Below are 26493 nucleotides of genomic sequence, written 5' to 3' on the forward strand. Positions count from 1 at the left end.
GTAGAAGAATGTATACTTAGGTGGTGCCTGTATAATCATTTGGAGAGATGGAATGCTCGTGGGTGATGAAGCAGGTACTGAATACAGTATGTGAGCGAGTATGAAGATGGGAAATGTAAACCAAGAAGAAGGTGGATATTTATGGTTGTTGTTGTTATCATTGTTGTTATTGTGCTGCTGCAGTCTGTGTAATTGAGCAGACCCATCAACTGCAGGCAGGCAACTGCTCCTGCAGAGCCATCCCATGCAGTAAGATAAATGAATATGTGAGAAAGCAAAGTACAGAAGTTGATGGGCCAAAAACTTATTGGGGATAGAGTTGCTTAGATGTAATATGTACAGAGAAACACTTGGCAAGGATATACAACCCCCTCACCCCCCCCCCTCTTTTTTTTTTTTGTCAATGGAATTATTTATAGACTTGTCTTTGCATTTATAAAGCAAATTGTAAAATGAGTGGATGGTTGTGCATGTAATATGCAGTCAGGAGTTAGAGAAATAGCAGTGGACTTAGTTGGAGAAGAACAGAGAGGTTTTAGGAAGGGTAGAGGTTGTTTAGATCACATATTCATCCTTAGGTCCTTAGTGGAAAAGTTTCTAGAGAAGGGAAAAAAGTTTGAATGTGGCCTTCATGGATTTGGAGAAAGCATATGACAGAGTGGATAGACAAGGAATGTGGAAAATATTAAGAACATATGGAGTAAATGGGAAGTTGTTGAATTCCATTCGGATTATGTATGAGGGTGCTAAGGCTGCAGTGTGTGAATGAATTTTTCTGTCTGATTGTTGCATTGCAACAGGGATGTGTCATGTCTCCATGCTTATTCAATCTGTGTATGGATCTATCTATCTATCTATAGCCCGACGCCCTAATCCCGCAAAGGGTGGCCGCAGACAAAACGCCTCCAAGTCACTCTGTCACCCACCATTTGACTCCCCTCCCCCCAACTCACCCCCCCCTCCCTCATATACCTCTCAACTCCATCCCTCCACCTCATCCTCAGTCTACCCCTCCCTCTCCCTCCCTCCACCTCACCTACATACACCCTCTTAGTCAGTCTTTCATTCTCCATCCTCTCCACATGTCCAAACCACCTCAGTGTATTTCTCTTAATCTTTTCAACCACATCCACATCTACCCCACAACGTTCCTTCACTTCTTCATTCGTCAACCTGTCCCTCCACGTCACTCCACATGCTCCTCTCAAGTAACTCATTTCCACTGCTCTCACTCTTGACTTGTTCCCCTCTTGCAAGGTCCACGCCTCACTTCCATACGTTAGGGTAGGGATCACAATACCATCATGCAGTGACTTCTTAACTTCCATACTCACCTCCCTATTTCTCATCACTGCTTTCAGTGTGCCAACAACCTTCCTTCCCTGCTGTACCCTTTCACGTACTTCTTCCCCCAAAGTTCCATCCTTACTCATCACACTACCCAAGTACTTGAATGCACTCACATTCTCCATATCCTCACCATCCAACCTCACTGCACACTCTGTGACTTCATTCCTCTCAAACACCATAACTTTACTTTTGTTTACATTAACTTCCAGCTTCCTCCTCCTACACACTGTCCCAAATTCATTCACCAAACCTTGCAACTCCCATTCATCTTCACTCAACAATACTGTATCATCAGCAAACAGCAACACCGGAAGCTTCCAAATCTCACCCTCATTCATTAGGGCCACCCCCACATCCACTGCCCTACCTTGTACCTCCTTTACAACCCCATCCATATATATATTAAACAGCCATGGAGACATTACACACCCCTGTTTCAGTCCCACATTGAGATCAAAGAACTCACTCAGCTCACCATCCACTCACACCGTAGCCCTAGCTCCCTCATACATACTCTTCACAGCACTCAACAATTTCCCCTCCACTCCATATGTTCTTAATACCTTCCACATACCTTTCCTATCTATTCTGTCATAAGCTTTCTCCAAGTCCATGAAGGCAGCGTACACTTTCCTTCCCTTCTCTAGATACTTCTCCACTAAACATCTTAGAACAAATATCTGATCTACACACCCTTTTCCCTTCCTAAATCCCCCTTGTTCTTCTCCAACTAGCTCCTCTGTCATATGCCTAACCCTATCAATGAGTATTCTACCATATATTTTACCAGTCACACTAAGAAGGCAAATACCCCTATGGTTACCACATACTTCTCTCTCCCCTTTTCCTTTGTACAGAGGAACAATTATACCTGATTTCCAGTCCTCTGGAACCCTTCCCTCTTCCCAAGCCAATCTACACAACTTCCATATCCACTCCACAACAATCTCACCCCTATACCTAAGCATTTCACCACACACTCCATCAATTCCTGGGGCCTTTCCCAGCTTAATCTTCTTCATCGCAGCCCTAATGAGAAAGGGCAGCGTTTGGAAACTTCTTGTAATGATGTTGGCATATGATACTGTATTGGTAAGTGAAGATGTAGGAAAACTGCAAAGCTTAGTGAATGAGGTTGGGAGAGTGTAAGAAACTAATCTAAAGGTGAATGTAGGGAAGAATAAAGCTATGGTCTTCGAGAGAAATAACGTCAATGAATGTACAGTGAGGTTGGATAATGAGGAAATGGAAAATGTGAGTGCATTTAAGTAGTTGGGTAGTGTGATGAGTAAGGATGGAAGTTTGGAGAATAAAGTGTATGAAAGGGTGCAACAAGGAAGAAAAGTTGCTGGTTCTTTGAAATCAGTGATAAGAAACAGGGAAGTGAGCATGGAAGTAAAAAAGTCACTGCATGATAGTATTGTGATATCAACTCTAATGTATGAGAGTGAAGCTTGGACCTTGTTGGAAGGACACAAGAGTGAGAACAACGGAAATAAGTTGTTTGAGGGAGCATGTGGAGTTACATGGAAAGACAGACTGACGAATGAGGAAGTGAAGGAGCGATGTGGTGTGGATGTGGATGTGATGGAAAGCGTTAGGAGAAATACACTGAGGTGGTTTAGCCATGTGGAGAGGATGGAAAATGAACGACTAACGATGAGAGTGTGAGTGCGGTAGAGGGGTGGAGAGGGCGGGGGAGCCGAGAACGAGATGGAGGGATGGAGTGGAGAGGTATATGAGAGAGGGGGATGTGAGCTTGGGGGAGGGCTGTGAAATGGCAAGGACACGGCTACATGGAGGTGATTTTGTGGCCACCCTGTACGAGATTGAGGCGTCTGACAACACGTAGATAGATAGTTGTGCAAATTATTGTATGGCCCATTTCCCTTGGCATTATGTTGCTAGTTCCATTATTTCCTATACTCTCATTTGGTTTCTGGGTCTTGCCTCACACAGCTTATAGCTGGGAAGAAGGGTCAGAAAGGGTGAAGGTGTTAATGATTCCTCACTCAAAAATAATATTGATTTAGCCAGACAACAGTTTTGGTAATTGATCTCAGAACTCAAAGAAGCAAACAATATAATTGAAGATACAAGTACAGTATCTCCAGCTTAACTTATACTGACATCTCTTGGCCCTCCATTGTATGTCTTCAAATTGTATTACTTCAATTTCATATTTAAGTCAAAATCTTCCTAGATATGGCACAGTCTCAAGCCTAGTAATTTTATGTTAAGTACTCTGCTGTATTACATTAGGTGAGAGCATGTTCATTGTTGGCATTGCTTACTAATCAGTTTTCATTTTGATGAATGCAGGTCTTACATGTGCTGAGGTTTGTGCAAACTTTTATTGATGAGAACCCTCTCTGCTGTTGCTCAGAAGAAATATCCAACATCAAGAAAAAGCTAATTGTAGGGTCAGATGAACTGAAACTACGGCAAAAGTCATCATCAGTAGTGCTGACGGTACAGGATGGACGTTATTGCCTACGTTACAACATCGTTGTGCCGCAAAACTACCCAGACACATGTGTTGGGTAAGCTTGAATCACTGTTCATTGTCTCTCATATCTTTTCTAAGCTAAAGTACTACTCATATAGACTTCTGATATATGGTAGTGTATTCTATGTTTACATTATGCATGCACCCATCCCAACTGTATCTTGTGATATGCTGGTTCTACTTCCAATTCCCATTATGTTGTTACTGTCTTGTTACATCTGTAACTGTTGCAGCTAACACCCTTGCATCACACACACGCACACGCACACACACACACACACACACACACACACACACACACACACACACACACACACACACACACACACACATACACACACACTAGACGCGAGAGTGAGAAGACGTGCCTGTGCATCGCTCTGCACGGGGCCAATCTCAGCCCTCAAATGGCTATACCTATAATGTATCTTTATATAAGTCAGGCTCTGTACTAGGTCCAACTAAATAGTGTTCTAATATAAAAGAGGAAGTTTAAGTAAAAGTATTGTTCCAATAAGACAATACAATGAAGTAGGCAGAAGTGCCGAACAAGCAATTCAGCTGTTTCAGTGTTGACTTTCATCTGCGACGGAGAGGAATGCAAAATTGTAAGTAGAAGCTTTCTGTTAGTACCGGAAGATGACCACCATCTTTAGCAAATCAACTTTGGAAGGAGTTAAGAAAAGGGACAAAGGTAGAAAGCAGGATGATTTCTGCCAGGAACTGGTGGAAATGGAGACGCATAATAAGCTGGTAGAACGAGTGCACAGATTAGAGAAGGCATTTCAGACTGAAATAGATGAAATTAAGAAGCACTTGCACATGCAGAAGGAAGAAAATGAAAATTTAGTAAAGGAGATTAATAAGAAAGACACAACAATAAATGAATTATCAGTTGAGGTGGGTACACTTAGAAGGAAGATTAGTGAAATGGCAAGCACAGTTGTCAACCTTGAGAGTATTATGGAAGAGTTCAGAAATGATACAGAGACAATAAGGCAGGCAAGCACTCTGATAAATCATAGCAGTGATATTTTGGAGAAGATCTCCCAGGTGATTGAAGCGATGCAAAGCTACAAAACTGATGTGGAAACCACATATGCTGAAATGGTAAAAGTAAAGAAAGATTTAGAAACAAGAGTTGAAGAAAAGAGCATTGAAAAGGAAGTGAAGAAAGTAATCCAAAATTGGTCAAAGATTCTGCAGACATCAACAAATTTATAGTAATTATTGGTATAGAGGAGGAAGAAATAAAAAACAAGATTTTTAGAGACAAAAAGGAGATGGCAAATGTAATGAACATTTTGAAGGAAGTGTCAGATGAAATCTGTGGTAAAGACACAGAAACACAAAAGGCTTGGGAAATATGAGAGATATAAATCAAGGCCCCTGAAAGTAACCTTCCAGAGTGTAAACATTGTGGAGGAAATACTGAAAAATGCAACTTATGGAAAAAGAGGACTTCAAAAATGTATGGATAAAAAGATGCCTAACTCAAGAGGAACTTGGATTACTAAAAGAGAAGAGGGAGGAGGCAAGAACAAAGAACGAGGGAAGATCAGAGGAAGAGAAGACCGCATTTTTTTTTACAAAGCAGTTGGATTGCAGGTTCGAAAGTGGTACATAAACAAGAGGGAATAAAAAGGAGAAAGAAGGAGAAAGATAGTAGACCCAAGTCATGACAAGTACTGTATGTAAATAAAATGATTAAGTTGATGTACTCGAATGTAGATGGAATGGTATCTAAATTACTAGAGATGAATTATTATATCAAAGAAAAGGAACCACATATTGTTTGCCTAACAAAATTAACACCAAGGATATCAAACAATACACTAAACCTAGAGGAATACATTATATGGAGAAGAGATAGGAACTTAAAAAGAGGAGGAGGAATTATAATATTAACAAAGGAAAATCTGCAAGTCAAAGAAATAGAGCTAGATGTACCCTTACAGATAGAACTGATCGCAATAAAGATTAGTACGTCTGAAGGGAAAGTAATTGTGGCAAATTTATACATGCCACCCAGATCAAACATTTGGGAAAAAGGCGAATATGAAGACCTGGCAGAGAAAACAATTCAGAGTTTAAGAACACAACTACATAGAATGGAGGAGAAATCTGAAAGAATTATACTAACTGGAGATTTCAATACAAATATAAATTGGAATACTCTAGATATAAAAAGCCAGGAAAGCTGTTGGGACCAAAAGCTCCTGGATCTTGTGCAGGAGTTTTTTCTAACACAACATGTAAAAGAAAGCTGCAGAAACAGAGGAATTGACATACCATCAGTTCTAGATCTTATATTTACTAGGCATGAAAATGATATTGACAATATAATGTATCACTCTTCATTCGGCAAAAGTGAACATCATCGTTCGTTCGTTTTTAAGGGCTCCAACATGCTTGCATGTGTCGGCCTTGGTCACCTAATGGCGGCTCTCCATGCTGCACGATCCATTGCAGCCTCCCTGTTCAGTCCCCTAACCCTAAGGTCACACTTAATGACCTCGTCCCATGTCTTTCTCGGTCTACCCCTCATAACCCCACCCCCAATATTAACACTTCTCACCTTCCTCACCCAACTATCATCCCCCATCCTCTCCACATGTCCAAACCACCTCAATCTACCTCTCCTCATCACAACACCAATACACTCCAGTCCCATCCTACCTCTCAACTCTTCCATTGTAAACCCAGCCCCTCCAGGCCTTGGACGCAGGGACGCACTGCACATCCACCTAATCATTGTCATTTCTGTACGTCTGAGCCGGCGAATGTCTTCCTCCTTCACTGCCCAGGTCTCACTGCCATACAGCATTACACTCCTAACACACGCTGCATACAAAGACCCCTTAGCACGTAGGGAGAGCCCCTCAATGTCAGGAGAGGCAAGAGCTCCCTGAACTTCTTCCAACCACTTCTCACCCTAGCCACAGAGCTAGCTCCAGCCCCACCTCCAGCACACAACATGTCTCCTAAATAACAAAACTCTTCCACACACTCAAGAGATTCACCGGCAAGTTCAATTCTTTCACGTCTGACGATCTCCACCTGCTCACCCCGGCACGCCGTACACATAAAATCAGCATTATCTCGCAGTCTACCTCTGATACCACTACATCTCTTATGCACCCATTTATCACACACACCGCACAAGATGGAATTACTTCCCACGCCCTTGTGGCAAACTGCACATGGCCACTCTCCCTCGTCTTTGACAGTACCGCCACCAACCCTAGATATCATCACTTTTGTTTTATCTGCATTTACCCATAAACCCTTTTGCCCCATACCATCTCTCCACTTCCTAAACCTTTCCTCCGCCTCCCTTTCATTCTCTGCAATCAACACCAAATCATCAGCATACAACAACTCCCACGGAGGTCCGTTTCTAAAGTCACGTGAAAGGGCTTCAAGTACCATGATAAACAACATGGGACTCAAGACTGACCCCTGATGCACACCAGCATTCACGGAAAACTCATCACTCAAATCTCCATTCACTCTCACCTGGGTGTGAGCACCCACATACATGGCCATAACCACCCTAACCAGCCACTCCTCCAAGCCAAGCTTTCTCATTGCCCACTTCACCACCTCTCTAGGGACTCTGTCAAAGGCCTTTTCCAAATCAACAAAAACAAAATAAAGATCCCTTCTCCTACCAATATATTTTTCCTGAAGCTGTCGAACAATGAATATGGCATCAGTGGTCCCCCTACCTGGCATAAACCCAAACTGCATCTCATCAATATTCACTCTTTCTCTAATCATACCTTCTAAAACTCTCTCCATTACCTTCATTATCTGATCTAAAAGCTTTATACCTCTATAATTCCCTCTTTCCAGGGCATCACCCTTCCTTTTATACACATTTACAATTACACTTTTCAGCCAATCATCTGGGACAACACACTCATAAATAATCCTATTTATCAGGTCAGTGACTAAACTCACCCCTATATCGCCTGAGGCCTTCAACATTTCGGCAGTCAACCCAGACACACCTGCTGCCTTCCCCACCCTCATCCTGCCTATTGCCTCACTCACAGTAGCAGTATCAATCAAAGGCCAAGGGCCAGACACTGGATCTGCTGGCTCCAAACCTTCCCTGTCCCAGTCAAACTCCTCATTCAACAACCGGTTATAATGCTCTCTCCATGCATCTTTAATATCCTCACTGTTCACCACTACCCTTCCTTCATCATTCTTCACACACTGCTCACCTATGATATCCCGATTATCCCTCTTCACCTGACCTGCCACCCTAAATATATTTTTCCTTTCCCCATGATTTAGGTTATCAAGTAATTGTCTCTGTGACTCAGACTTTGCCCTGTATACCTCTCTCCTAGCCCTACGCTTGGCAGCCAAATATTCCTCTTTGCTATCACCCTTCTTCCATTCCCGGAAAAGCCTTCTTTTCTCCTTAATTGCAGCTTCTACACCCTCATCCCACCACCAAGTTACTTTATGTCTTGGTGGTCCTCTTGTCCAGCCGCATGTTACATCAGTAACTCTCAAGAAATTGTTCTTGAGGGCTCTGTACTGTTCATTAACGCCTCTGTCTACAGCTCCCTGTTCAGCCACCACTCTCCTCAACTCGCTATAGAAGGCATCCCTTACTACTTGGTTTTTCAGCTTCCATATTTTCCTCCTAGGTACATAAGTCCTCTTTTTCATCATTTGTTCTTTAAGCACCATATCACAAATCAATAGTTTGTGCTGCTGCACACACTCCTCACTTCCTATAACTTTAACATCCCTCACTAACCTCCTATCGGCCCTCCTAACCAGAAAATAATCTATCTGACTGCTATTTCCCCCAGACTCATACGTAATTAACCTACTGTCTCTTTTCCTAAAATATGTGTTGCACACAATCATGTCCGTTGCCTCCCCAAACTCGAGTATCCTTTCCCCTTCTGCATTCCTTAGACCATATGCACATCCCCCATGCACTCCTTCATAACCTTGGGCTGCTTCACCTACATGACCATTTAAGTCCCCTCCCAAAATCACTATCTCATCATCCCTCATACCACCCACTACACGTATTAAATCATCCCAAAATCTATCTTTCTCTGATTCATCCAATCCTGCCTGTGGAGCATATGCCGATATAATCACAGCTATCTTTCTTCCCAACAGAATTTTCACAACCAATATCCTATCGCTTACTCTCAAAACATTCATAACATATTCCACCCATTTCTCCGCAACCATCACACCAACACCTCCATATCCGTCTGTCCTCCCCTGCCAAAACAACTTATAGCAACAGTCCTTCCCAACAATCTTTCTGGCTGATCCACCCCTGTACCGGACTTCCTGCAAACACGCCACGTCCACCCACCTCCTACTGAATGCCTCAACGACTTCCCCCTGCTCTTCCCCTCAAACTTCCCACATTCCATGAACCCACCCTCATCCCCATGGGTGATTTACTGTCCTCAGGCTTGCTTTGAAACCTTTTTTGTTTTGTCATCTTCAGTATTAATAAATGGGGACAGACACAGCACAGGTCCCACTCACCGCACAGTCCCAGGTCCAGGCAATGGATCTGGGACCCCTAGCCCACCAGCTTACCAGTGGCTGTGGTAGTGGCCTCGGGGCACCCTGCCAGGACAGCTGCAGGGACACCCTCCAAGCGCGTCTTGGCACTGCAACTATCCCGCCATTATACACCCACTGATAGGGCAGCCTCCTGGGACGCTACTCCCAGGTTCGGGCCCCTCTCTATTGGGCGGAAGTGGCAGCCTGGGAACCGCAATGCCCTGTACCCTCTAGCACAGGCCCGAGCCCCATCTCGCCCTGGACCCATGATCTATGCCGGCGGAACCCCCGCCACGCCTCCCCCCAGAAGTCCACCACTAGGTAGCGGGGGCAAAGTTTTCTGGCCGCATGCCCTTGCTGGCGCCAACCCCTGTAGCGTAGTGGGATACGTTGTGTGAAATGTAAAGTGCATGTGGTGTAGTGCATAGATAGTTAGAGGAAATGTTTGGGAGAGTATGCTGGTCTACTCTCCATGTTACTGTCACACTGAAAAGGTCAGCAAAGGGGGATGGTTAGATAGCTAGTGAAACAGGAGCTCCAGCTCTCCCTATCACCACCATTCCCATTCCCCTCGGGAGTACTACCCTGTACATGCAGTATTAAATTACAACTTCAGGATTGCATATGACATAGTTAATAGTAATGAAAGTTACAAAATGGGCAATTATAGTTAATAGTAATGAAAGTTACAAAAAGGGCAATTATCATGACCTAAAGAAATACTTCTTTGAAATAGATTAGGAAAAAGAGCTTAGAGGACAAGATTTAAATGTTATATATAGAAAATTCTGTGAACCTTATGAAACAGGAGTCCAGAAGTACATCCCACAGCACAAAGAAGCAGAAAAAAAAATAAAGAAATGATTTAATACAGAATGTAAAAAAAAAAAAAAGAGATTTGTTGTAGAACTGATACAGAAGACACAATAGTGAAAGGGCATATAACAACTATAAACAGGCAAGAAATGATTATACAAGAATAAGGAGGGAAACCCAAAAACAGTTTGAGGAGGACATTATAAATAAAAGTAGTGATCAACCGAAGCTATTTTACAGCTACATCCGAAGCAAAACCAAAGTAAAAGATAAAATACAATCCATTACAGATGAGGGGATCACCTATACTCAAGAGAAGGATATTTGTGAAGCACTAAATAAGAATTTCCAATCAGTTTTTACAGAAGAAAATAATTTTGAGAGGCATGATATGGAACATGCATACCTACACATACTGCCAGATATACAAATATCAGAAAAAGAAATACAGGAGGAGTTAAGTAAATTAGACAAAGGAAAAGCGAATGGTCCTGATGAAATTTCATGTTTGGTGCTTCATGAATGTGCAGAGGAGTTAAGTAAACCATTATCTTTAATTTTCAAGGAATCCTTGTGACAACGTAAACTACGTGATATTTGGAAGAAAGCAAACATTGTTCCCTAATTGAAGAAAGGGAATAGACAAAATCCACTCAACTACCAACCAGTATCACAGACTAGTTTTGTAAGCAAGGTATTAGAAAAGCTGCTAAGAAAAGTTGGGTAAATCATCTAGACTCTAGACTGTTTAGTATGAAAAGGTGATCTGTCTGGGATTGTAGCACCAGCCCTCTGTCTGTGTCAGGGTTGTTGACTTGCCAGGCCGACGACTTGGCGTTGAAATCACCACCCAGGATGATGGGTATGTTAGTGATGTGGTGTATCTGTGGAGAGTAATTGTGTGGTACTGTGGGGGACGATTGGGGGGGAATGTATGTGTTAGCGATTGTTTTGTGTGATTTGTTGCCAGTGCGTATTTTAATTGATTGTATTTCTGTTGTGGTGTCACGTGGGGGGAGAAGTGACTGTGCGTGTGCACTAGTATCTGCAAAGTTGATTGATTTGTGTACCAGGGTGATGAGGCCACTGCCACCGCCGTCAACCCGGTCTTGTCGAATGGTGGTGAAGTTATGAAATGTCGGTGTTTTCTGTGCTCTGTGTAGTTTTGTTTCTTGTAAGATGGCAATGTGTATGTTCTGTTGTTTGATGAATTGTGTGAGTTCATGTTTTTTGGTGTTTATGCCATCTATGTTTAACTGAAGGATGTTTATGTTGTGTGTGTGGTGTGTGTTGGCTGCTGCAGCACGGGGGGGGAGATGGTGTGGGTGGAGGGGAAGGGGTAGGAGGAGGTTGTGATGGAGGTAAGGGTTGAGGTGGATTAGGATGGGTTGGAATGGGAGGAGTTGGGGGACTGGATGGTGTGGGAAGGGTCGGTGGGTTTGGCTGTGGAGGTGTGAAGGAAGTAGGATTGGAAGGGGGGTTGATGGGTGGGGGGAAGGAGCATAAGGAGCAGGTCCAGGTGTTTGTGTAATGTTTTCTGGATGCAAGTGTTGTGCAGGTGTAATGGGTCCAGTTCTTGCAGGAGTTGCACTGAACTGAACCCTTTGTCTGTCGGCTCGACGTGATAGGTTTTGAGCATGTTGGACATATGTATTTGTTGGTGGGTCCTCGATTGCTCTCAATGTCCCCGGCTAGAAGAAGTCGTCAAGAAGTGATAGCCGGGGAGTCATTTCTCAGTGTAGAAAAAACGGTGTTGTTGTGTGTGTTGTGTTGGGAGATGTGGTACTTGCCCGGGCGACCAAAGCCACTCCCAGGTACTCGAGCCCCGTGAGGGGCCGGGGGGGTTTGCATTGGTTTGGCCCCCATGCTGTCCTTCTCTTCTCTTCGACAGCCTCTGGGGGGTAGACCCATGATGAAGACGCCACCGCTCCAGATCCACTTAGAATGTTTCATACTGTACTGTATTGTATTTTCCATACTGTACTTACCTCAAACACCTCATTTCACTCTTTTATGTCCCTTATTGGTGTGAATATGTAGTGTCTTAGGTGCTATGCATGTGCAGTAGGGAGGTGTTTTTCTGTGTTAGGCTAGGTTAAGGTCCATAACTACCAGTCCAGGAGCCAGGGACTTGTAAGTACCCAGAATGTTTAATATTGTATAAACCTACCTCAAAAACCTCATTTTATGCTTCTTTTGCATTTATTTCAGTCTTTTATGTGCCTTATTGGTGTGATTTGGGTCTTAAATAGGTGCTATGCATGTCCAGAGGGAGTTGTATAGGTGTTTTTCTGAGTTAGGGTCCCTAAGTACAAGTCCAGGAGGCTGGTGCCCACTATCCGGACAGGACCATTTTCCGGACATGCCTTTGGCTCTATTACGTCGGATAGTGAAGGGATTACTTTCCATAAATTCAAATGAAGATGGGGTCAGGTCTGAGTCAACAAGAGAAACGTTTGCAAGTGCTGCCGAGTAGATGAGTGCTATGCCTCCTCCTGGATAGTCAGCAGCAGGCCTGGGAATACTAATAATAGAATGTGTCTTAGGCAAAGCATTATGAATAATATCGATATCAGACTCATACAACCAGGTTTCAGTCAAGCACAAAATGTCAAGCTCGTGCTGATTTTGAATTTCATTAATATAGTCTATCTTATTACGGATAGAACGAATATATAAAAGACCCATCCTCAACTGGTTCAAGAGGGACGTAGTCAGTTTTTTGAATGATCAAAATTGGTGTTTTCAATCAATCTATTCCTATGAGAAACCATAATTGGACAGTCTCTACTTGATGCAAAATGGGCATCTGACTGTGAATTTGAATTAGCATCTTGATGTCTTAAAGAAGAGCAGTTGATGCATTTGGAAGAATTTCTGTTACTATGATCCTTAGATTTATGGGTTCCAGCACAAAAGATGCATTTAGGTTAATCATTTTTTCTAGAACATCTCTCAGATGTATGACCAAAGCCTTGACAGTGATGACACTGTGTAACCCAGAATCTGTTGAAAGCACGGCATCTTGTAAGATCCACATTGATGTAATTGCCCTGTTCTACAATGGAGGATCTCACCTCTGGCGACATCTTCAAGAGAGCAGTTGTGGTGTCATTCCTTGTTCTTGTGAAGAGAAGGTTGAGGGTACAACCTCGATCAACGAGCATCTTAATTTTATTGTTTTTTCTCAGAATGTTTGGGATGATGTCAGAGTTACCCAAGGAAGAGGAAAAGCCTGTCACGGTCATTTTATGCAACATTTTCTTTGGCTCTGATATGTAAAAAGTGCCCTCAGAGCCAAAATGATCACTCAGCATCCCAGTTGCCTCACGTTTGGCCTCAGCTGATGGAAACTTCATTACCAACCCACCAGCCTTGGTCTTAAGGCAGTTATCAACTGGTACCGAGTTAAGTACACCTCTGATGTCTTCTGGTCCCATCTGATTTGTCAGGGCATCAGTACCACTCTTTGGTTTCACAATCAGTACATGCTGACTATGAATGGCTTTTTTTCTGGCCATGAGCACTGATTTCAATTACGCCCCCAGGCAGACACATTGGTTACACAGCCAGCGAAAGCCCAGCTGGTGGCTCTTCTTCATAAATGGATAGTCGCCTGCGTCCAAATTTTCACAAGCTATATGAACCCACTCAGTGCAGTAGGCGCACTTCAGTGCTTGTGCACTTTTTGCTACAGACCTACTGCAGTGATGGCACTGGTGTTGTTTGCTCATGGTAGAGGAGAACAAAAAATAAAACAAAATGACAAGAACAACAGCAAAAAGTATATACAATACTACCCGGGATAAACCCGGGTAGTGCCGCCCCCGTTTGTGTCACCCTAATTTAGGAGAAAAAAAAGAAAACTGAATAAACACAAAGAACAGAAATAGAAAAAAAAAAAAAACAGGGTGTCTGCGAGGTCACCATGAGCAGGTGGGGTACGACTTGACTACCCTTCTAGGAAAGGTAACCCAAACCGAGGTGCCGCAAAAGTGCAGAGATGGTATTGACAACTTTTCCCAATTCGAGCTTTATAGCAGCAGCAAATACGTCACTTAGGCAAGACCTCATTGGTTACGATACTGCCACTGCGCAGAGCAGCAGACCAACCCTGGAGTATGCATCAGTAGTCTGGAGTCCTCATCTCAAGAAACATAGATAAGATTGAAAAAGCTCAGAGGGTCACTGCAAGATGGGTACCAAGCTTAAGGGATCTAAGCTACGAAGAAAGACTAGAAAAAGAATCTACCTACACTACAGGAGAGAAAGAAAAGAGTAGACATGATTATGCTATATAAATGCATATCAGGGAAGGAGAAAATAGACATAAATGATTACATAACCTATGGGGATGCATCAGCAAGAGGACACTGCAATAAACTGCATAAAAAGAGAGGCAATAAAGACATAAGGAAATTTAGTTTCCCAAATAAGGCAGTTGATCAGTGGAATGCACTACCGAATGAAATAGTGTGTGCCAAAACAGTTCATAAATTTAAGGATATGTACGATAAAAATGGTTTAAGACATGGGACAGTACAAGCTTGACTCATTCCTGTAAAGATACAATTAGGTAAGGTAAGTACACACACACACACACACACACACACACACACACACACACACACCTTTTTGTTTCTGAGCTCAGATACACTTGACATGCACTCCACAATTTTGCAATTCCCATTACCAGTTCTTTAACTACACTGACCCTAAAATCTCTTCTGTTCTGTGACATACAGGGTCAGGACTGTCATTATCATCATTAATAGTAGTAGTAGTAGTGGTAGTTTTCACTCTCTCTCTCTCTCTCTCTCATTTTTATACTATTTTCTTTATATTATATGTAAGTACAGTCACGCATACTAATTTCTGCTCATGGGTTACCCCTTCCTTCCCCCCTCTACCCTGGACAGAGGGAAGGGGGGAATCGCGAACAAGTCTACCCCGCCTTCTGCCCCCAACTCCTCCACCCTCCACCTCCAGCTGCCAGTTACTGATTAGACGCAAATTTTCTCATGTCCTGTAAACATGACTAAACTGTCGTCGCACACGCTTTCAACGGCCAAGATTTGGACTATATTTTTAGGATAAATTATTACCGTATTGAACCGCATTCTCAAATTGAAAATATTCACCATCATTGTAATCCAGTGTCATCCGCTGCACAATTCTGGGTTCCAGTGCTTACCTTTTCACTTCCCCCAGCTCTCTCTCTCTCTCTGAATTTACTTTTCCCACTCACTCTTTCTTTTTAAGTTTATATAACTTTCTCTTTGCTTCTCTCCCCCTTCTCTCTCGTTCTTTGTCTTAAGTCTTCCCCGCCTCTCACCCCTCCCCTCCCCCCACCTTAGGCCTGATCAGCAGTCAGTTATACTGTCACTGCTCCTTCGTATATCGTGTGCAGGCAACATTTATCACACACACTTAGGTCAGATGTATGGAAAGCTATTGTTTTTTTTATATATATAATTGTATTTCTCATTATGTGCCAAGTTCAAGTAGAGAACACCAGACCAATATTCGAAATTTTTATTAGAGTGACTGTTCCACTTCACATAGCTGGGTAGCTGGGCTTATAAACTGCACACACACACACACACACACACACACACACACACACACACACACACACACGACTGAAATTTTGCACTGACAGCGTGGCGACTACAAATATAGTCATTCTAACAACTGGATCTGCTGGCTCCAAACCCTCCCTGACCCAGTCAAACTCCTCATTCAATAACCGGTTATTGAATGAGGAGTTTGACTGGGTCAGGGAGGGTTTGGAGCCAGCAGATCCAGTTGTTAGAATGACTATATTTGTAGTCGCCACGCTGTCAGTGCAAAATTTCAGTCGTGTGTGTGTGTGTGTGTGTGTGTGTGTGTGTGTGTGTGTGTGTGTGTGTGCAGTTTATAAGCCCAGCTACCCAGCTATGTGAAGTGGAACAGTCACTCTAATAAAAATTTCGAATATTGGTCTGGTGTTCTCTACTTGAACTTGGCACATAATGAGAAATACAATTATATATATAAAAAAAACAATAGCTTTCCATACATCTGACCTAAGTGTGTGTGATAAATGTTGCCTGCACACGATATACGAAGGAGCAGTGACAGTATAACTGACTGCTGATCAGGCCTACGGTGGGGAGGAGGGAGGGTGAGAGGCGGGGAAGACTTAAGACAAAGAACGAGAGAGAAGGGGGAGAGAAGCAAAGAGAAAGTTATATAAACTTAAAAAGAAAGAGTGAGTGGGAAAAGTAAATTCAGAGAGAGAGAGAGAGCTGGGGGAAGTGAAAAGGTAAGCACTGGAACCCAGAATTGTGCAGCGGATGACACTGGATTACAATGATGGTGAATATTTTCAATTTGAGAATGCAGTTCAATACGGTAATAATTTATTCTAAAAATATAGTCCAAATCTTGGCCGTTGAAAGCGTGTGCGACGACAGTTTAGTCATCTTTACAGGACATGAGAAAATTTGCGTCTAATCAGTAACTGGCAGCTGGAGGTGGAGGGTGGAGGAGCTGGGGGCAGAAGGCGGGGTAGACTTGTTCGCGATTCCCCCCTTCCCTCTGTCCAGGGTAGAGGGGGGAAGGAAGGGGTAACCCCTGAGCAGAAATTAGTACGCGTGACTGTACATTAATCCTTGTCCTATTACTGGTGTGACTACTATTTATAAGTTAAAGAAGTCTACATTTATGTAGTTCTTCTCTGAAAGCTTAACCTCTTATTATCTGTTTGTAGAACTTCTGTTCTTCAGCCACCTTTTAACATTACACTTGATCTTTTGTACTATATACATTGTGATGTTACACTTTTGCAAGTATTCCACAATTTACAATATTTAGGTAAAAATTATCTTAGATGGCATGAGGTGTGACACCATGGTTCCTCCAGAGCCGCTGGGGCTTGCTCCACCCTTCTCGCGGAGAATGCTCTTTGTCCCTGTGGTAGTCTCAGAGACTGCAAGTGAGGGGAATGAAGCTGATGGGTCTTGAAGAAGGTGGTCATTCCCACCATATCCCTATAGTGTTTTAGGTTTTGCAGATCCTCTGTGGACTCACAGCACCGTCTTCAGTAATCCATTTTGCCTGTGCCTCAACTTTATCAAGGAGACTGAGGTGCTTGTTGGTTGTACCAGCCCAGGCCAAATGGGAGTACTCCATGCCTGACCAGATCTGGGTCTTGTGGAGCACCTCCCATCCATTACTTTCCAGCAGCCTTGATATCCTCCTCAAAGCTGTTAACTTAGAAGCATATCTTGTAATGTTTTCTATATGGGGTTTGAATGTTAATTATTTGTCATAGGTGACCTCTAAAATGTCCATCTCATCTTGTGATGTTGTTACTGGAGCTCCAGAGTTCATCTGCATTTTGTGTTCAGATCTTGTGATAGCATGAATTGTGTTTTGAGGAGCAAACCTGACCTTCCACCTTTCCCTCCAGGCAGTTATGCCCATCAGCCTCTCATTCACCTGTATCCTAGCAGTGCCTTCTTGAGCTGGATCGTAGTTCACCATCAGCATCCCATCATCAGCAAAGGCTTGAGCCTCAGGGATGTGATAGAGCAGGTCATTCATATAGACATTTCGCATCAGAGGTCCTAAGACACTTACTTGTGGAACTCCTGCCCATATGCTGTAGGGAGCAGACTTACAACACTTCAACACAACATTAAGGTGCCTGTTGTTCAAATAATTGATGAGCAAATCTTGCAAGTCCCATCCATTTCAGCTGCTTGGAGCTTCACCAACAGAGTTTCATGCTACACTTCATCAAAAGCACGCTCGATGTCAGGAGCCAGCACACAGGTTCGCTGGCCCCTGTCAAGTGCATCAGTCCACTCAGAGGTCAGCTACAAATGAAGGTCAGCAGCATAGTGATTCTTGTGGAAACTGTATTGACTTGTGCGCTATAGATGGTTCTTTGTCAGGTGTTCCGTTATTCTTCATGCTGTTATCCTTTCTTGGATGTTACTTTACTGATGACCGAGAGCAATGATGCTGGATGATAATTCTTGACCTCTCGCCGACCCCTTTTCTTACAAATGTGTATAACATTGCTAGTTTTCCAGCCCCTTGGCCGTGTGTTTGAGTGCAGAATGCTATTAAACATGGTGGTGAGGGGTGGGGTTAGTTCTTGGGCACAACAATGAAGCAAGCATGAACTCAAACAGTCATATCCCTCCCCCTTCTTCTCATCCAAACCCTGTAACCAGATGTAGACTTTAGACTGTGATGTTATTTGTCTTAGTTTATCATGTGGTAGCACCAGTACCTGGGATGGGTGATGATCTAGCTCTTGATTTATTCATTTTGTTAGCAAACTGCTGAGCAAGAACAGTCACTTCATGGGCCATACTGAGAGCCACTTCTCTGGTTTGGGATGATAGAAGTGGAATTACTGTGTCACTTGTGTGTCCCTGGTATTGTCAATAAAGGCTCCAGCATGCTTGCATGCATGGGCCTTGGTCACCTAATGGCGGCTCTCCACGCTGCTGTTTTGTCTCTGGCAGCCTCCCAATATAGTCCCTTATCCCTAGGGTCACACTCTGTATCCTCATCACAGGTCTTTTTTGGCCCTTCTCTCACATCCGTACCCCTGATGTTCACATTTCTCACATTTTGTACTCAATTGTCCTCCTATCCTCTCCACATTTCCAAACCATCTCAGTCTACTTCTCATCACATCAATACACTGCAGTTGCATCCTTCCTCCCAACTCTTTATTCATAATCCTAGCCTCCCCCCCCCCAAGAAATTGAATGATGCACTACACATCCATCTGTTCATTAATGTTTCTGTACAGTTGAGCCTACAAATATCCTTTTCGTTTACTGCCCAGATCTCACTACTATACAGCATTGCACTCCCAACACATGCCACATACGAAGATCTCTTGGCATGGAGGGAGAGCAGTGTCAGTGTCAGGCGTGGCAAAAACACCCTGAACTTCTTCCAGTCACTCCTTACCCTAGCTATGTCCAGCAGTAACAGAACTCTTCCACACATTCAAGAGACTCACCAACAAGCTAAATCTGTTTTATGCCTGACAATCTCTACATGCTCTCCCCTACACACAGCAAACATGAAATCAGCATTATCGTGCACTGTACCTCTGATACTACTACATCTCTCATTCACCCACTTATCACAAATAATGCGCAAGAGGGGGTTACGTCCCACACCCATGTGGCAAACCGCACATGGCCTTTCTGCCTGTGCTTTGATTGTACTGCCACCAGCCATAAATTATATTCCCCTACATTTTGCTTGCAGTAATTGCATCTCTTACCTAACGTCTTGTGCTCATCTCCCACTGGCAAATTGTCCACTGCTGGACTTGTTCCATTTGTTTAGTAGCTTGCTTGTGGAGAAATTTATTCAGTATTGTATGATGGTGTTTGTACCAGACACACAAACGGTATTTCTTGTCTAAGGCTGCCTTACATCAAGAACCAAACCAAGGCTGTTCTGTTGTTCTTGATGTCACCAACATGTGTGGTACAAAGTGGTGTTGGATATCCTGTAGCGATGAAGTAAGGGTGTTAACTTGACCATTAATGGTAGCCAGTATTACACATTTCCAGTCCAGCTGTAACAAGGTGTGTCCAAGGCCTTCCCTGTTCACTGCATCCCACTTCCACAATATGCATTTGATGGCTTCTTTCCCCGGCAGGATGAGCCTGATCCTGGTCAGCACTGCTTCATGATCAGATGTGCCAACAATCCCAAGCGATGAACAGTGTATCAGATGGTCAGAAATATCCAATACAACCAGATCTAGAGATGAGCCCAAGCTATGTGCGGGAAAGGCGACATAGCTAAAGAGAGCATACAAGGCCATAGATTAATCAGATTTATCCTGAACTCCATGCTGGTTGAGGTCCCTGAACACAAGTACTTGATGACAGTGGTTGTCATTCATCAGCTGGTCCAAATTGTCATCAAGGAAGTATAGCAGCTCTGTTCCCTGCGATGGAGGATGGTAGCAACCACATCAAAAAGATCCTTGTCCCCCAGCATCAAGTATCTTGAACAAGAGTAGTTCCAGTCTGGTAGGGACTGGGAAGTAATGATCTGCACTTGTAACCCTTCTTTTTGGCAAAGTGCAGTTCCTCCACCTTGTCAGTTTGTGTCCTTCCTAATCCACTGCATATAACCAGGAATTCTTGCATAGTTATTAGAAACTGTATTGTTTAGGAATCTTCTTCAAAGAATATGGCATCCGTCAAGTTTCTGTTGACAGACCGATGCATTATCTCTCCCACATTAATATGGAAGCCTCGAACATTGATGGAAAAAATTTTGATCTTGGTTCTGCATATGGCCTGCAATGTGTCCTGCCTGTTGCCTGGTATTGTGATGTTGGAGGAACTGGTATGGACTTGCTTTGCCAAATGATGGGTTCACAAGATAACTCAGTTGAATTTGTGGGCCCTGCCAGAGTTTCTAGTGTACTCTGTCTGAAGCCGTGAGCAGGTCTTCCTGCCGCTGTTCAACGATCCTATCGCAATGGTTCTGAGTGAAACGGTACCGTCAGTTGCAGAACTGCTGTCTTGGACACTAATCCTGTGTCTGATCCACTTGGCAACACAGGTTGCACCTCTCAGATACTGGATAATCCTGGTTTCTGGTTCTGCCTCTTTCTTCAGCATAAGTACAGGCAAATCCTGATTTACGATACCCGTAGATGCAATACCTCGGAATAGTGATGGGGTAGAAATACCACCCTACCCCACCTATCAAAAGCCTACTCCCAGTTTTGCAATGGGTTTTGATTTTTCTTTACTGATTTTGAAGATATGTTAGACTTAAATTTTGTGTTTAGATTGATTTAGAAATTGCTTTTAGACTTAGATTAACGTGTTTTAGTCATAGGTGGAGTGAACACTGTCATTTTAGGTACGGATTCTCACCCATCAGACGAGGTACAAAACAGTGTGGACAGCTAGGCGACCCAACAAAGAAAACAGTAATCCCTCCAAGATCAGATGTAATATAGCCAAAGGCATGTCTGGGTCTTGGGTTTGTCCGGGACACGGGAAAATGTCCTCTAGACAGGTACTTATGGACCCTTACCCAACCTAACTTTGAAAACCACCTAAATAACTCCCTACTGGACCTGCACAGCACCTATTTAAGACCCTCTTCACACAAATAAGGGACAAACCATGAAATAAATGAATAGGAACCAGAGAATGAGGAATTAGAAGTGAGTATGGAAAATATTTAGCAGCATACAGGGTACTTACAGTACGTCCGTGGCTGTCGCAAAGATTAACCCCCCTCCTCTCAGACTTTGACAGTATGAAGGTGCACTTGAAGCACATACAGTAATCCAGTGTTGTGCTGCACTTAATCGTTTGCACTTTGAATTCTAATTTCTTAACACTGCACATTCCGTTCTTAACACTGCAAGACACTGTAAATTCCCATGTGGTCTAATGGCAAGTTTTTGCCGTTTGTTCACTATCAGAGTCAGAGAGTAGGTGTTGCAGGTGGCCAAGGGACGCGTTGCTGGGATGTGGTGAGGGGCTGCCCACTGCAGACGACTCTGAAGATAGCCGCAAACTCACATTCTATGGAGACTTCACCATGGCCGATGTGCTGGGCTGTGACTCAGTGGTGGAAGGCATGTCTTGGTGAGGCATTGGTGTGGAGCCAGGGCTGGACACAACGGGGGTCACGGGCCTGAAGAAGATGTCAGTGGTTGCTTGACGTAAGGAATGGCGATTCGGGTGAGTGATGATGCACTCCCTAAAAGCGCGCACGTCCTTCACAAGTCCCAGGGGCCCCATCTCTCTGTTGCAGTCCAGGTTTTCAAGGTAGTCGAGAATGAGCTCAACATGCTTCCAGAGTGCGCTTAGCTTGGAGATGGCTAGAGTAGTGGCGCACTGAGAGGAGTCCACATCATTCTCGCTGTCCTCATTGGAATCTTCCAGCTGGGTATTTGTACCTGCAATTGAAGATGCGATCTCGATATCAGACATGATCTGATACCCAGGATTGCCCTCGTCGTCATCCAGCCACTCAGGCACTTTGTCCACATCCACCTCATTTCCAGCCACATGAAGACGTGCATGGAAGTCATCCACGTCAGACCCTAGAGTGTCGTGCACCACATCGGCTCCAAAAAGCAGACAAGACCAACCATTTTCCAGAGTCTTGACAGAGACTTCTCTCCATGCACTGACCCAGTTGTAGATGGGTGCCTTGAGGTTGTAGCAGCGAAGATTTTCCATTGTCCGCTGGCCTCGCATGTCCTGTCCCTCCCTGCACTCATCCTCGTCCTCAAGAACAGCCATCACCTCGTCCAGGAACTTCCAATGGTACAGCCTCTTCATTGCCACAATCACTCCTTGGTCCAATGGTTGAATGAGAGCAGTAGTATTAGGTGGCAAAAACAAGCACCTAATGCGGCCAGTCTCAGTCACCAACTCCATGTTGGATGGATGCACAAGTGCATTGTCCAGAAGGAGAACCATTACCTGGTTGCATGGGATTCCCAGTTTTTACGTCTGATAATGGATGACCTCCTTGACGAAGTGCTGGTGAAACCAGTCTTTGAAGTTCTTGGCTGTGAACCAAGCCTTCACAGACTGGTACTAAATGACAGGAAGGACATCTATCACCCCACGAAGGCACTGAGGCTGCTTTGCATGGCCAACAATAACGGGCTTGAGCCGGTGCATGCTGTTAGCGTTGTCACAACACAAAGCTGAAATCTGCTGCTTGGAGAGCTTGCATCTGGGTACACGCATCTCTGTCTCCTCTGTTTGGGTGATCGTGGGCAGCGAGCAATAGAAAAAACCTGTTTCATCAGCGTTGTAGACTTGACCGAGAATGAGGCCCTCCCTGTCAGTCAAGCCCTTCACCTTCTGCTGAAATTTTCTAGTCCATCCTCGTTGGCATCCAAAGAATTTGCCATGGGCCTTACGGTTGGTAAGTCCATGTTGTAACTTGAAAGCAAAGAGCCACCCTTCGGATGCCTTGAAGTCTGAGGTGTCGTGTAGCCTTGCAAACTTCTCAGTAGCAGCCTTCAGCTCTGTACCACACACCAGCACACCAGTAGCACATTGGTGATGATACCAAATCAGCATAGAGCAGTCAATTTCTGCAAACCTAGGATGGTACATAATCTTCCTCTGCACGTTGCATTTGGTTTTCAATGCGAAGTCAGCCGTGTACTGGGTGAGTTTGTCCTGGGATTTCTTGATATCGAACAAGGTAGAGCAGGCCAGGTTGAAGTCTTGGAGGATGCAGAAAGTCGACCATCCTACATCCACCTTCACTATCTCCCTCTTCTTCAGAGTCAGAACCACTCGTTTCCTCTTCTCAGGTGGCAGTGCCATCATCACACACACTAGTAAGGGGCAGCAGAGGAACAGCAGGGCCTCCAGCAGGTAGGGCACCACCACAAAAGCGAGCACATGGGCGGCCATGATGACGAGCGTGCAGTCACGTTGGTAGGTAGGTGGGAAATAGTGAGGAGGCATGTGCCCTCTGCCGGATGTCAGAGGAACTACGCACCAAAACACAGCTGTTTGTCGCCACGCAGCAAGTTCAAAGTAGGGTTGAAAACTTTTTTTTTTTTTTTTTTTTTTTTTTTTTTTTCAATGACCCGATCCCAAAATGTTTGGGACTTGGTCGTCCGAGTTGAACATGCAACCTATCATGGAATACTTAATAATAATTTTAAATAAATACTAATAATTGTGGAAGCCTTTAAATAAATACTAATAATTGTGGAAGCCTTGAAGAGTAAATATTTCATTCATGGATGAAAGCTGACATTGGTAAATCGTGTGTTTACATTCAGGCTGGTCAAGGAAAAACGCTTTGAAAATTCAAAGGAATTTATAAATAAATATTGGAAAATAAGAGAGAAAAAAATAAAGGAGCACAGCAGCCGGAACAGTAACCAAAACAACATAAAGAGGGGCCATTGAAAAGGCTATCCCAGTCGCATCAATCAATAAATCATGTGTTAACACTTGGGCTGTTCAAGGGAATATGCTTTGAAGATACAGTGGAGTTTCTAAATAAATGTTGGAAAATAAGAGAGAAGAAAATAAAGGGGCTCAGCAACCAGAATACAGTAGTAACTAAAGCGACATAAAGAGGGGCTGTTGAAAAGGCTGTCATGATTGCATTATCGATCAATAAATCACGTGTTTACGTTCAGGCTGTTCAAGGGAAAACGCTTTGAAAATACGAAGGGTGATCAGAAAGTAATGACAGTTCGTGCTATAACATGAAAACCTTGAATGATGGGAGGTAGGGGAGCAAGGAGAGTGCATAGTTGCCTGTCCTTACGAGTTTGAACTTGTCGCCGTATGCCTGACTTTTCTTGTTTTATTGTTGTGAGTGAATGCTTCACTCTTGTTTTTGCTCTCTGGCCAGAAACATGGATTACTCGAAAGAAGGCTGCAGGTTCTACATTTTTACGAGGTGGAAACTGGGAAAGAAAGCAACAGAGATTCGAGGGGAATTATTACAAGTTTATCCAGACACTACTCCTTCCCTGGAAACTGTTTCCCTCTGGATTCGTGCTTTCACAGCAGGAAAAACTGAATTGAAAGATGAACAACGCTCTGGACGCCCCCGGACATCCGTGGACCGAAGCAACAACTGTCCGTGCACGGTCCATCATTGACGAGGATCCAACTGTAACTCTTAGGTTCTTAGCCTTGGAGCTTGATATCAGTTATGGGAGTGCATATGACATCGTGCATGAACAATTACACCTGAGGAAGAAGTGTTGTCGATGGATACCCCATTTGTTGACTGATGAGCAAAAGGCTGAACGGGTGAGGATTTGTCGTGTCTGGCTTGCTGAATTTGAACCAAATGGTCCAAAACGGTTCTCAGATGTTGCTACTGGAGATGAGTGTTGGATTTCATTCTTCACAACCCGTGACAAGCAGTCAAACATGGTGTGGTTGGGCGATGAAGACCCTCGACCTCAGATTTTGAAGGATGGATTTCGCAGCCAGAAGCGCTTTTTCACCATCTTTTTCAATTCTCAAGGACCAATATGCGTGGATGTGATGCCTGAAAAGTCCACTATCACAGCCCAGTACTACACAGACCAGGTCCTTCCACAAGTCTTGGAACACAAGGCCAACACCGCACCAACCCGCCGTCGGTCTCGCCTTTTGCTGCACCACGACAATGCTGCACCCCACAAAGCTCGCCTCACTATGCAGTACCTGGAACTACAAGGTATAACTCTGCTCCCCCACCCACCCTACTCCCCTGACCTGGCTCCCTGTGACTTTTGGTTGTTTCCAAAAATTAAATCTGCTATCGCTGGGAAGCAATTTCATCGCATCCAAGACTTGGCACGGACCGTCAATTCAGAACTCCGAAGTATACCGTCTTCAGAGTACCACGCTTGCTTCATGAAGTGGAGAAAGAGAATGGAACGCTGCATAGAGGTTGGAGGGGAGTACTTTGAAGGAATGTGAGTCATAGTTTGATAGTTCTTCATGCTAATAAAAGTTTATGGACTCACTGTCATTTCTTTCTAATCACCCCTCGTACATAGGAATTTCTAAGTAAATGTTGGAAAATAAGAGAGAAAAAAAATAAAGGAGCTCAGCAACCAGAACAGTAACTAAAACTACGTAGAGAGGGGCCGTTGAAAAGGCTATCCCGATCACATCATCGATCCCATTCCCCGTCAGGAGAATTCCACATCAAAATATCAACGATTCTCTGTCACAACAGTTCGCACCTTAGACAATTCTGCATCATTCATACATTATTATTATGCATAACAGATGTTTGTTTAATTGTGCTGGGACCCTCTGATGGTCGGATTGTACTTTATACAGTGCTGCTGCTGCTTTACTGAGTTTGAATACGAGTTGGAGATGTGTTCTCCAGTGACCTTGACTAGGTACAAGCGAGATGAGCTCTGGTTTTAGGCTTAGGTTAGCTTCTTTTACAGCTGTTAGGCCATTTAGATTGGCTTTAAACTTTTTTCTGGACTCATGTGGGTGGGTTTAGGACTTGGTTTGGGGGGAAACCCAATGCTCAAAAATGCATCCCAATACTTTACGTCTTAAATCTACCCCAAGGTACGATACCCCGCCTAGCGATGGGTCTTTACTTAACCATTTGCATCGTCAAACTGGGGTGTGCCTATATATGCACCGTGGTCACACATCAGCTCAAGAAGACAATGCCCTTCCTCTTCGCCGTATTGCTGCTGATGTATGTATTGTCTCCTGTGC

The 26493-nt window shown here is 43.8% G+C and overlaps 1 protein-coding gene across 1 annotated transcript in view; it reads left to right on the forward strand.

Moving 5' to 3' along the window:
- Positions 1–26493, forward strand: part of LOC145415135 (uncharacterized) — a 197386-nt gene that overhangs the window by 99399 nt on the left and 71494 nt on the right. The window contains exon 4 of the mRNA XM_080284555.1: positions 3673–3893. Within this exon, the coding sequence (XP_080140681.1) occupies positions 3673–3893 (221 nt within the window). The remainder of the gene's footprint in view (positions 1–3672; positions 3894–26493) is intronic.

Source organism: Coenobita brevimanus, chromosome 101 (assembly GCF_032717465.1).
Source record: "Coenobita brevimanus isolate Jiangsu-jjx chromosome 101, ASM3271746v2, whole genome shotgun sequence".
NCBI classification, from domain to species: domain Eukaryota; kingdom Metazoa; phylum Arthropoda; class Malacostraca; order Decapoda; family Coenobitidae; genus Coenobita; species Coenobita brevimanus.